A 13,363-nucleotide genomic window follows, 5' to 3' on the forward strand; every position below is an offset into this window, starting at 1 on the left:
TCCTTGGTAGTTCTAGTTTCAATGGTTCTGCACATCCATTTTCACTTCATTCAGCAACACTTTTTCCAGTCTCTGCACACCAAATCCATTCAAATGCAGGCCATCCATCTTGTATAAATTCTTTCTCTCCCCAATTTATACTGCTGTAGGTAAAATCTTCTATAACAATCATTCTTCTTGTCCTTCCCAAGACAACTGCCTCATCCTCTGTGCTCCTTGGTTTGTAGCAACACCTTACTAAATATCCTGCCTTGGCCACTTCTACCTCACACCATATGCTTTCAAAACCATTAGTGTCACTGCCTTCCAAAGCCTCCACTCTTAGTGGACATAAATCATCGCTTATCATAAGCAGTACTCCACCACCACATTTTACTTTTGTATCCTACTGAAAAATGCTGTACCCTGCTACTTCAATTCCTGTTATTATATCATCTTCTGTCAACCACGGTCTCCCAGATCCCAATAATCTTTGGCCAGGCTGATGCTATCAGCACCATCAATTCATCCCCTTTATTTTGTATACTTCTGGCATTCATATAAAGCATAAAGATGTCACTGCTTCTATACCTATCACTATCCCCTCTAGATCCCACTGGACTCTGTTACCTGATGTCGTCCCCCTTCCCCACAAGCACCCATTCCCACAAGAGGCCACCCTTGCTACCATCCATCCTGGGAATTCTAGTTTCCCTACATTGACACACCAACTCATTCAGAAAACAGCAATCTCTCCAGATGCCTTTGTCCATCCTCATTCAAATGCAAATGGTCTCTTGCATACAGTTCCATTCTGTCCTCATATGCCCTCTAAGCATCCACATATTCCAATCCTCTCTTCTGAGACATTCTGGCTATTATGCTATTCAGTATTACTGCTCTTCTGTTCAACTTGTCACTATCATACCTAGGCAACACACACACGCATGCACGCACGCACACACACACACACAATCTTTCCTCTTTGTTTTCTTTTGTACAACCTGAAGCAAGAATCTCAGATCTCTCGCCACACGATTTACATTGCCTCTCAAGTCATTCGTGGCCATCATCACAATCAATACATCCATCCTTTCACTCATCTTAATTGCTATAGTCACACTTTCTATCATCCCTCCAGGCAAACACTCCTCTGGTATCCTATCTTGCACACCACGGATCATTGAGTCTCCATACATCACATCTCTTACCACTCTGTTCCTTGATTGCTCACCTGCATCCCTCACTCTCTCTCTCTCTCTCTCTCTCTCTCTCTCCGTCTCATCTAACTCTTTCTCTCTGTGTTCCCCTACTTACTTGCTATCCTAACATCACTTTATCCCTGGTTCCGACACTCCCTCACATTCTTCTCATTTCCTCTCTCTGACAGTTTCCATTCTCCACTCTTCTATCATTCCCATACCGCTCTCTCATTCCCTCTCTCCTACTGTTTCTATTCTCTCCTCTTCTATCATTTTCATAACTCTCTCTTACTCCTACTCTAATTTGCCTTGCATTCATCTCTTCTATTCACCTAATGTCACCTTTTATACTTTTCATCTCGTTCTGGAGACATTCCACCTCCTCTTTCAGCTCTCTCTCTCTGCAAGTTAGTCACTCTTACTCGCCATTCATTCTCCCAATCAAGACCATCTCCGAAAACTTCACAGTCATTCAAGCCTTCCACACTCCTGACTCTTAGTTTTTCGTTCATATTTTGCTCATCATTTCTCTCCTATCACACTGCTTGTCTCCCAACATTCATTTCCTATCCCTGATGTAACTAGGTCAGTTATCGAAATATCCAGTTCATTAAATTCCTCCCACTGCCTATATTTTGTGCATATATGCACTTCCCCCCCCTCTCTCACCCACCACATATCCAACTCCTACGATGCATACATACCGCAAGCTCTACATGCCACAAAATCCTTTATTATATTATGCAAAATACCGTCCTTAAATGGCAGAGGACTTGGAGACATAGCATTTGCATTTGGAGCTGTGGCTGCCATTATTCACTTACTGCTGAGGTACTACTAAACTAAACACTAATTATATATAAACGCTATATCTAACTATACTAAACAGCCAAACTTATCTTCTCTTCCACTGCAGATGCATCCGACTCTGACCTTGCCTTCTCGGTAACCCAAAATAACACAATATATAACAATGAAACTCCAAAAGCAGCACCACTAATGAACACTTGTTCATTAGTGGTGCTTGAAAAATGTACTGCAATTCATGAAAGAATTCACACTATACACCGTTTAAAAAACACTTTTTTTTTTGCCACCCCTCAAATCCACCATCCTGTGCTTCAGTGACTCTAGCACATATTAAAAACTTAATGTGCATAATAGACCCTATTATGCACATTAATTTTATAATTTTTATTATTCTTGTTAAGTATACCATCATGCCTCTATTGTTAAACCATTTTCATCCATTAATTCTATTATAGATGGTTTTGTGCACAGTAAAAATATACTGAGATTTAAAAATACTTCTGAATAAGTGTACAAAAAGTTATACAAAACTACTCAAGAATGTTAAAGTAATGAAGTATATATATATATATATATATATATATATATATATATATATATATATATATATATATATATATATATATTTTTTTTTTTTTTTTTTTAAACCTCAGAATTAGTTATTCGGACCTTATACTGTTATCGCTCAAGAATTTAAACACAATCACAGAAGTTTCAGAAGTACATTGCTGAAATTTAGTTTGTGACATTTCTCTGTATTTCAGAAGGATAATGATGATATAGAAGTTTTCAAGTGCAGTGATGTTAGTGATGGTCAGTGTCAAGTAAGTAATTTATGCACATTTTAGAAATTTACTTAAAATTGTGTTAAAATTTAGTTAGAATTTCAACAAAATTACTTACATATTTAGTATATTAATCTAGCATTTGTAAACCTTCTACCAAAGCAATACAAAAAAAAAATAATAATAATAACCATAAAAATCAACAACATTCATATCATCAAGATTTTTAATGTAGGTTCAAGTGAGCAGACACTGCAGATGGCGACACAGATAAGAAAGAATGCAGAATGGGATTGCAAATAAGGATTGTAGAGTGCATGGCAGAAGGAGATGTAAAAGAGGTGAGAGAGTGTAAGATAAATATGGAAGTATAGAAAGAAAAAAAAAACAAAGGTGCAGTATTATTATTATTATTATTATTATTATTATTACACCCCCCCCCCCCAACTGACAACATATTTATCATATAGAATCTTAAAATCATTAACGCTCCTTTCATTAACAATACATTCTGGTTATGCTACCCCCCCTCCCTCTTCACCACACTTTTATATAAGAAAAAATTTAAACAGTTTAATGAAACACTTTTATATATTTATTTATGCAGCATATGGCAATCTACATGCAGTTATAAAGGTACATAAGTCAGAATAAATATGTAAAAAGTAAGTGACAAACAATTAGAATAAAACAAAGACATTTATACTTGCAAGAAACAAAACATTTAGAGGTTAAGATCAAGTAGTCTGATCCAGTCTATAATGGGAGTTGTCGCCTCCAGGAAGTCATTTCTTTGACCCATGAAGACTGCACTCAGTAGAAATGTGGTGGATTGATTGATTTGAGTGCCTGCAATCACATTCCAGTGAGGGAATTTTTCCCCACTTGCACATCTTCCATATCCGATGTGAATCCTGTTCAGTGTTATCCATGTCTTTTGGCTCAGTTCCAAGTTTCCAACTCAAAATACCAATACTTTGAAATACCAATGCCCAACTCGAAACCAAGTTTTGAGATGGGCATGGGTATTTATGCTCCATGTTTTTCCATTGTTCTTTGATATTGTAGTTGGTCGTTCTCAGGTGTTTAGCTTCATGGACAGGGGGGCGGGCTATCTTAATGTCAGTCTGTTGAGTTGTAGCTCTAGTATGTCATTGTGTATAGGCAATTCAGTATTTTGGAGTATTTTATCATATTCTTGTATATAGTAGAGCAGCGCTTCCCAAACTGTGGGCCGCAGCCCCCTTGGGGGCCATAGGTTTTGTTGAGGGGGGCCGTGAAATAATGAAAAGAAATTTAAAATGTTTTAAGACTAAATAGATTTTTTTTTATTTTAAAAGAAATGTATATAACTTTTATTATTTATTATTTCTTTTTTGTTATTTTTTTATATTTTAATGGAAAAATTCACACATTGGTGTTGGTTCACAAACTTTGCTTCCTGCGTATTTCGGCGCTTAATGAATATTAGTAAATATTGCTTATTCATATGTTTCATTTCAAAGCAGTGGTTAATTGTATTTACTTTGAATGTTCTCCAGGGAAGCTCCAAATCTTCCTGTCCCTTTCATCATGCGTTCGTAATCAGGGACTGTTGATATTGACTTTATATACATATCAAAACTCGTTTTATATTATCACTGTCATCCGAGCTAGTTTTTTGTTACCAATAAAAGTTTCGCATATACTTCACACATGAAAAAACGCTTAAACAAGTTCATGAGGGGAGATAGTAATTCGCTTGCAGTAATAAACAACACCCCTCCCTAACAGCCACTATACTGAAGAGGCAATAAAAACAAGTACTTTTATTATGCCAGTGAATAACTTATGAGGAGTCTGTGTAATATATTTCTCAACAAATAGTGCCATTAGAGACAACTGGGATAAAAACACACTAATTAATGAATCACATGTCCCCTCATACAGAAACTATGCTGTATAGACTGAAACAAAACCATATGTTGCATGGGCAAACACAGTATCTAACTAAAAACTATTGTTATTAATTAGATGTGTGTGAGTTCGATTTCCCAAGGCAGCAATAAAATTCAACCGAACATGTTAAAATTCGTAAAAGTGTTAAAACTAAGTAATATATATATATATATATATATATATATATATATATATATATATATATATATATATATATATATATATATATATATAATGAATGTTATGGCAGTTTCACACATGGAATTCGGTTGAAGAGAGTTAGCATTTCAACTCAATTGTCAGCTATGCTTTTATCTTTCGGTTGCGCAATCCTTTGTTAATATCGCACCAATTATATGCACGTTTCAATAACATGCCTTTGCTGTCCGTTTTGCGTTAGGCTTAATTACCGTAAAGGGAGAAAAGTCACAAAAGAGAAAAATGTTCCTGGTCCGGGGATTCCCTTATTCAGGTAATATTCACTAATTTCATGTTATTAGTCTGTGGTGTGCCAGTAATGGTAAGTGGTGATATTATTTGATCTATTCTATGTTAAAAAATTTAACCCTGAGATGATTAAGTGGCTGATAAAAAAAATAAAATAAAAATTCCCACTAACAATCAGAAGAAGCAGAAACAGACCCAAAAAAAGGACAGTATTTCATATTTTACCAGAACAGCCCGCATCGTCATCAGAACCAAATGGTAAGAGGCAAAAAATTTAATATATGCATTTGATTTTTGCAGTATTCGCTGTGTATGTTTTGTATTGAATATAAATACAATAAATATAATAATAATATATCTCTCTATTACGATTTTTTTTTCGAGGGGGGCCGTGAAACATTTTAATTTTTGTAATGGGGTCCCTGACATCCAGAAGTTTGGGAAGCACTGTAGTAGAGCATTGTATCTTCATAGATTTGGTGGTATTAAGTTACTCAGCATAGGGAGCCAGTAAACAAGAGTTAGTTTTATGGTTCCAGTGATAAGTCACATTGTAGTGTTAAGCTGGCAGTCAATTAGTTTGGTATGGCAGCTGTTGAGCCAAACTGAAGCACAATACTCTGCCACCGAAAAAACCAATTATAGTGCAGATGTTCATAATGTGATTGCTGCTGCACCCCAAGAAGGGCCACAAAATTTCTGGATGATGTTATTGCTAGTTGTCATGTTTTCAGAGCATTTCTTATATAATAAGGTGCAATCAAGTGTAACTCCTGGGTACTTAGAATATTTGTTATGGTATAGAACTGAATTTCCAAATCAGATGACCTCTAGTTCTCACCTTCTACTCTTTTTATAATCCACTCATGGCTGCAATGGGTTTTTCATGATTATCAAACAGGTGTTGCTGAATCTGGAACACCCCTTATCAGAAATCAAAGAAAGGAGACAAAACATGGAAGAGAGAGAGAGAGAGAAGAAGGTGTGAAAGACAGAAAAGTGTGAAAAAAATATGATGTACAGTACCGTTTTTTTTTATTATACATACTGAAACAAATAATGAAAGTATGTTTTCCAAGACTGAAAATTTGTGGCATGACTGAGGCTATGTGCAAGTAGTTAGAACAAATTATTATTATCATTATTATTATTCAGGCCTCCATGGAGTCAAAAGACTCATTGTGGGATGTCGTTCCTAAGAAACACAAAGCCTATCAAGACTCATCGAGGGGAGGTCCCCCCCCCTAAGAAACGCAAAGTCTATCATATAACTTCTTAAACTCATTGACTGTTCTCGCTCTCATGACTCCATCAGGCAATGCATTCCATGGTTCAACCACTCTCTATGCAAAGAAACCAGTCCTCACTCTCTTGCTCACAGTTTCCTTTCGTAACTTCCAGGGATGGCCTCTTATCATCACACCTTCCCGCTGTTCAACCAACCGAAAGAACTCCCCAGTGTCAACCCTGTAACCACCTCTCAACAGTTTAAAAGTCTCAATTATATCACCTCTCCTTCTTATATCCACCAAACTCTGCAGTCCACGTTCCCTCAGCCGATCCTCATAACTATCATTGTACAGTCCTGAAACCATCTTTGTTATCCACCTTTGTACCCCTTCCACAGTTAATTTATCCCCTTCAAATCCTGGGAACGAAATCGGTGAGCAATAGTCCAAGTGTGGTCTGATTAGGGTCTTATACAATGGAATGATAACTGTTCTATCTCTGCAGGTCAGCGTCTTTCTCATTATTGCTGCAATCCTCTGTGTTACCTTTACTACCTTCACAGTATATTGCCTAAATTTCAGGTTTCTATCAATCATAAACCCCAGATCTCTTGTCTCCCCTACTTCCTTCAGTATAACTCCTCCCGTAGAGTATGCAGTGTCCCATCAATGTTTCCCAAATCTCAAGACCTTACATTTTGCTGCATTAAACCGATATCCCCATTCATTTACCCATCTATCTAGCTTATTCAAATCCTCTTGCAGAGCTGCTGTATCTGCACTATTACTAATAATCCTTCCCAGCTTTGTATCATCCGCAAACAACTGAATATCCCCTTGCAATCCACTGACAATGTCATTGATATAAAGGTTAAACAATATAGGTCCCAGTACTGAGCCCTGTGGGATTCTACTTGCAACCCTCTGCTTCCTTGAAACTGCCCCACCATACACAACTCTCTGATACCTATCAGACAACCAATCCTGAATCCAGTTGACCAATCTGATACCCATGTGCTGCAACTTAAACATCAGCTTATCATGTGGCACCCTGTCAAATGCCTTCGCTAAGTCTAAGAAAATGGCAGTATATGCCTTTCCCTCACCTAATGCTCTTGTAACTTTATCATAAAAGGCTAGCATATTGCTAAAACAAGAGCGTCCTTTCACAAATCCATGTTGACTCTCACAGATAACATTACCCTCATCTGCCTAATGCTGTATACGGTCCTTCACTACTTTGTCCAAGATCTTACTAACTACTGATGACACACAAATTGGCCTATAATTAGACACTTCCAGTCTGCTACTGCCCTTATCAATGGCACTATCTTAGCTTCCTTCCATTCCCTGGGAAACTTTCTGACAGCCAGGCTTTCACTGAAAAGCTAGGTCAAAGGCACTGTCAGTTCCCTAGCACAGTGCTTCCCAAACTTCTGGATGTCAGGGCCCCCTTTGCAAAAATTAAAATATTTCACGGCTCTCCTCGAAAAAAAATTGTAATAGAGAGATATATTATTATAATATTTACTGTATTTATATTCAATACAAAACATACACAGCGATTATTGCAAAAATCAAATACATATATTACATTTTTTGCCACTTACCGTTTGGTTCTGAAGACGATGCGGGCTGTTCTGGTAAAATATGAAATACTGTCTTTTTTTTTTTTTTTTTGAGTCTCTTTCTGCTACTGATTGTTCGCGGGAATTTTTTTTATTTTTTATCAGCCACTTATCCATCTCAGGGTTAAATTTTTTAATGTAGAATAGATCAAATAGATCAAAGAATAGACTACTTACCGATACTGGCACACCACAGACTGATAACATGAAATTGTTGAATATTACCTGAATAAGGGAATCCCCGGACCTGGAACATTTTTCTCTTTTGTGACTTTTCTCCCTTTACGGTAATTAAGCCTAATACGAAACAGACAGCAAAGGCAGGTTATTAAAACGTGCATATGATTGGTGCAGTATTAACAAAAGATCGCGCAACCGAAAGCATAGCTGACAATTGAGTTGAAATGCTAACTCTCTTCAACCGAATTCCATATGTGAAACTGCCATAACATTCATTATATATATATGTATATATATATATATTATATATTAGGATAACCAAGCAATTTTATATGCTTGGTTATTTTAGCTCCTAATCCCAAGTATGCAAACAATTAAGTTTGCGCCTGAAACAAAGTTCAAGTCTAAAGATGGTACAACACCTGTGCAACTCATTGTAAAGGTGGGTAAAGTTCTGATCACTATTCTTAGTATTTTCCCATAATGTAAAGCACATCTCACTAGAAGATGTATACTGCAATGCATTATGGGTGGGGTCACTACCCAGACCGGTTTCAACCTTTTTTGAGGTCTCCTCAGTGAGTAGCTAGACCCTAAATACCAAGGTTTTAGTAATACAGAGCGTTATCAACTTTACCTATATAAGTTGCAATAAGGTGTATTAAGCTTTAATAAAAATCTCTGGAGGAGATATTGATGGGAATAAATTTTTAACTTGGGTATATTGTATATATTAGGATAACCAAGCAATTTTATATGCTTGGTTATTTTAGCTCCTAATCCCAAGTATGCAAACAATTAAGTTTGCGCCTGAAACAAAGTTCAAGTCTAAAGATGGTACAACACCTGTGCAACTCATTGTAAAGGTGGGTAAAGTTCTGATCACTATTCTTAGTATTTTCCCATAATGTAAAGCACATAAATAGGTAAAGTTGATAACGCTCTGTATTACTAAAACCTTGGTATTTAGGGTCTAGCTACTCACTGAGGAGACCTCAAAAAAGGTTGAAACCGGTCTGGGTAGTGACCCCACCCATAATGCATTGCAGTATACATCTTCTAGTGAGATGTGCTTTACATTATGGGAAAATACTAAGAATAGTGATCAGAACTTTACTCACCTTTACAATGAGTTGCACAGGTGTTGTACCATCTTTAGACTTGAACTTTGTTTCAGGCGCAAACTTAATTGTTTGCATACTTGGGATTAGGAGCTAAAATAACCAAGCATATAAAATTGCTTGGTTATCCTAATATATACAATATACCCAAGTTAAAAATTTATTCCCATATATATATATATATATATATATATTACTTAGTTTTAACACTTTTATGAATTTTAACACGTTCGGCTGAATTTTATTACTGCCTTGGGAAATCGAACTCACACACATCTAATTAATAACAATAGTTTTTAGTTAGATACTGTGTTTGCCCATGCAACATATGGTTTTGTTTCAGTCTATACAGCATAGTTTCTGTATGAGGGGGGACATGTGATTCATTAACACGTTCGCTGCCAACTACGAGTATACTCGTAGTGGGTAAACCTGCTTCACAAGCCAGCTACGAGTATACTCGTAGGACGCTTACCGCCGGGAACGAGATTATTGTAGTGACCTTGAAAAAGTGAAAATGCTTGGCTTGTGGGGCTAGCTTCAAATCTGTGTATTCTCATAGACTGTATATGCTCTGTACAAGCTAACTACGAGTATACTCGTAGGTCGTTTACCTCCGGTAACGAGATTATCGTACTGACCTTGAAGAAGTAAAACTGCTCGGCGTAGGGGAACAGACCATGCCAAAGTAGCGTGGCAGCGAACGTGTTAATTAGTGTGTTTTTATCCCAGTTGTCTCTAATTGCACTATTTGTTGAGAGATATATTACACAGACTCCTCATACCTTATTCACTGGCATAATAAAAGTACTTGTTTTTATTGCCTCTGCAGTATAGTGGTTGTTAGTGTTGTTTACCACTGCAAGCGAGTTACTATCTCCCCACATGAACTTGTTTAAGCTTTTTTTCATGTGTGAAGTATATGCAAAACTTTTATTGGTAACAAAAAACTAGCTCGGATGACAGTGATAATATAAAACGAGTTTTGATATGCATATAAAAATCATTGTCAACAGTCCCTGATTACGAACGCGTGATGAAAGGGACAGGAAGATTTGGAGCTTCCCTGGAGAGCATTCGAAGTAAATACAATTAACCACTGCTTTGAAATGAAACATATGAATAAGCAATATTTACTAATATTCATTAAGCGCCGAAATACGCAGGAAGCAAAGTTTGTGAACCAACACCAATGCATGAATTTTTCGATTAAAATATAAAAAATAACAAAAAAGAAATAATAAATAAAAATTAAATACGTTTCTTTTAAAATAAAAAAAATCTACTTAGTCTTAAAATATTCAAAATTTGTTTTCATTATTTCACGGCCCCCTCAACAAAACCTACGGCCCCAAGGTGGCCGTGGCCCACAGTTTGGGAAGCGCTGCCCTAGCACATTCTCTCAAAACTCGTAGTGAAATACTATCCAGTCCCACAGTTTTACTGACATCCAGAGTACTCAGTATTTGAAACAAACTCTTCTCCTGTACCTCTAAACCTCGAACCTGCCCAATCCCTCTAGCATTAAAACTGACTACTCCAAGAGTAAATACTCTAATAAAGTGTTTATTGAATAATTCCACTATGTTCTCTGCATCTGTCATTCTATTCTCATTTATACCCCACAATATCATTCTTCCACAGTCATTTCTCCTCCTAATGGCCACATATCTAAAAAATTCCTTAGGATTTTCTTTGGATCTTAGGGCCAATCTCCTCTCATATTCCAGTTTCGCTTTCCTTACCACACTAGTCACTTTTCTGGCCTGTGTCTTATACTTTTCATGCATCTTCTCTTAGCCATATCTCTTCATATTTTCATATCTCTTCCATAGCCTCTTTTTCGCATGCAATTCCTGTTTAATATTGTTTGTCATCCACTTTACTGCAAATTGTGTCCTTTTGTTCACTCGTGGTATACAGCTTACTATTGCTGGTAACAAATATTCTTTCATAATTTCCCACGCATTAATGATATCCCGGCCTTCCAATTCCTCCCTCCATAAATCAAAGACATAATTGCATTAATCAGAACAAATGATTTGAAAGGACATAAGTATAGTATGAGAGAGATTGATGAATGAGGTAAAAAAAGAAGTGTGAAAGAGTTAATATCGTGAGCCTGTTTCCATGCTATGACATGAGTGAACTGAGATGAATAGTTTTTGGCAGTTATGCTGAAGTACATGTGATTGCTAATTAATGAATAAGGATATTGTGAAAGAAAAATGGCACACAGTATTTCTTTTTTATATTTATTCCACACACAAAGGTGTGTGGATTAAATACCTATAAGATATATAACACAATAGTACTATGAGTGGACAAGTGGTTAAGGAGAAAGAAAAAATCCATTAACAATTTTTTTGTTGTTTTTTTTTTGAAAAGCTGGGGATTATATTTATACGCGTGGATAGGCTTATGTGTTCGTCAGACATGTTGTAATAGGTTTCACGGTATGATAAGAACACAGATGGTTAAGAAAATAACTATTTATTAACTTAAAAGCTAATATTTCGCTGGTATTATATCCAGCATCTTCAGAGCACACAACACAAAGTTTGTTACAAATGCAAGACAACCACAATCCGGTGTAACAGTGGGGCTAGTATAAGTGATTGCAGCGTGCAACACAAGACTGAAGTCCTAATATGGCAGAATCTAGGTTTAAAAAAAAAAAAAAAATTTCAAGTTTTGAAATAGTAGTCCAAATGATAGTCTTAGAAAGTTTGAAAAAATATAAATTAAAAAATAAAAAGTAATAAATATTAATTTGATCTTAGGATGACTGTCTCCCAAATCTTTGGTAAATTTATACAGCCATACTTGTTAAGTATAATAAATTTAGTTTAATCCTTTATCCAACTGTGAGCAAACAAAGTTTGCGCCTGAAAGTATCTTCAGGACTGGGGTAAGGTGGTACAACACCAGGGCAACTCGTTGCAAAGGTGGAGCAAGCTACCAACACTCCTGTCTCAGTATCTCCTATAATGCAAAACACATGTCCTTGCAGATATGTCTAATGTTATAATAATTTGTGAGTTCAACAAATCTGCATCATCGGCCTGTAGAGTAAGATAGGCTGAGAGTCAGCAGATAGTAGGAGAGGAAAAAATAAAGATAGAGTGCATAGTGGTAGAGTAGGTTAAAGAGGCCTCAGTTGACCTGTTTTAGCTGTTTGCCCCCAGGGGCGTTTCTAAAACGGTCGTTGATTTTTCACTTTACAAAAAAGGAAAAATCCTAAAAAGGAAACATGTGACAAAACAAAAACAAAAAAGTACACAGAAAAGCAAAAATTGAAAGTTAAACTTAGAGGTGGAGGAAGGATCTGGCCCGAGTGATGCAGCTCACAAGGAACTGCACCGCCTCGCTGTAAGCCTTCGCTGCTCAGGTTCTCAGGTCCTCCCCCACCTGTGATAGCTGAAACCGGTGAAGCTGTGTACAGAAACCCCACAAGGTGGTTACTGTGTCTTTCTTTTGTTTTTGGCAGTTATTATTCTTTTGGCCACCTCACTTCCCTTGGCCATGTCTAGTTTGCAGAGAGCTATGAAGAATGCCGAGGCTGCCTCCTCGTCTAAATCCTGGGATACCTCTACTTGCTCAGGGGTGATTTTGCTGATGTCATCAACGAAAATGTCACCCCATTTTGCACTGACGATGTCAGATCCATGTTCTCCTGTGAGAAGGAGTTCAGGTTCTCCTATTTTTTTCATCGCTTCTTTGAATTTTTCTGCCATCCCTGGGATACCTCTGATGAGATGGCTGAGAGTCTCCCCTGCTTTCGCGTGAGGGACTTCTGGGTGGTCGGTCTCAGATACTTTTGCTGTTTTGGGCATTACCAACTCTTCTTCCTGTGGGCTTAATGGCCGTTTGGAGGTGTTAGTGTTCACCTCCATCTTTCCCTCTTCTATGTCTGTATTAGTATCTATATTGGTATTGATGGTTTCAATAGCGACTGTTTCTTCTTGTTGGATTTTACTGCTTGTGGAAGTTTTTTTTCCCTTATGGTTTTTCTTAGACGTGGAGGTATGGATTTCTGTTATA

The 13,363-nt window shown here is 36.9% G+C and overlaps 1 protein-coding gene across 4 annotated transcripts in view; it reads left to right on the plus strand.

The window, feature by feature from the left end:
- The window catches only part of LOC150106132 (TNF receptor-associated factor 3-like), a 285,373-nt gene that overhangs the window by 212,511 nt on the left and 59,499 nt on the right, over window positions 1-13,363 (plus strand). For 3 of the 4 annotated variants that reach the window (XM_090393885.1, XM_090393884.1, XM_090393887.1), the window contains one exon: window positions 2,756-2,815. In XM_090393885.1, the coding sequence (XP_090250011.1) occupies window positions 2,756-2,815 (60 nt within the window). The remainder of the gene's footprint in view (window positions 1-2,755; window positions 2,816-13,363) is intronic. The other variant, XM_090393886.1, reaches the window with a different exon arrangement.

This window comes from Typopeltis vanoorti, chromosome 6, assembly GCF_054136105.1.
Source record: "Typopeltis vanoorti isolate ZY-2024b chromosome 6, IOZ_Tvanoo_1.0, whole genome shotgun sequence".
Lineage (NCBI taxonomy): Eukaryota > Metazoa > Arthropoda > Arachnida > Uropygi > Thelyphonidae > Typopeltis > Typopeltis vanoorti.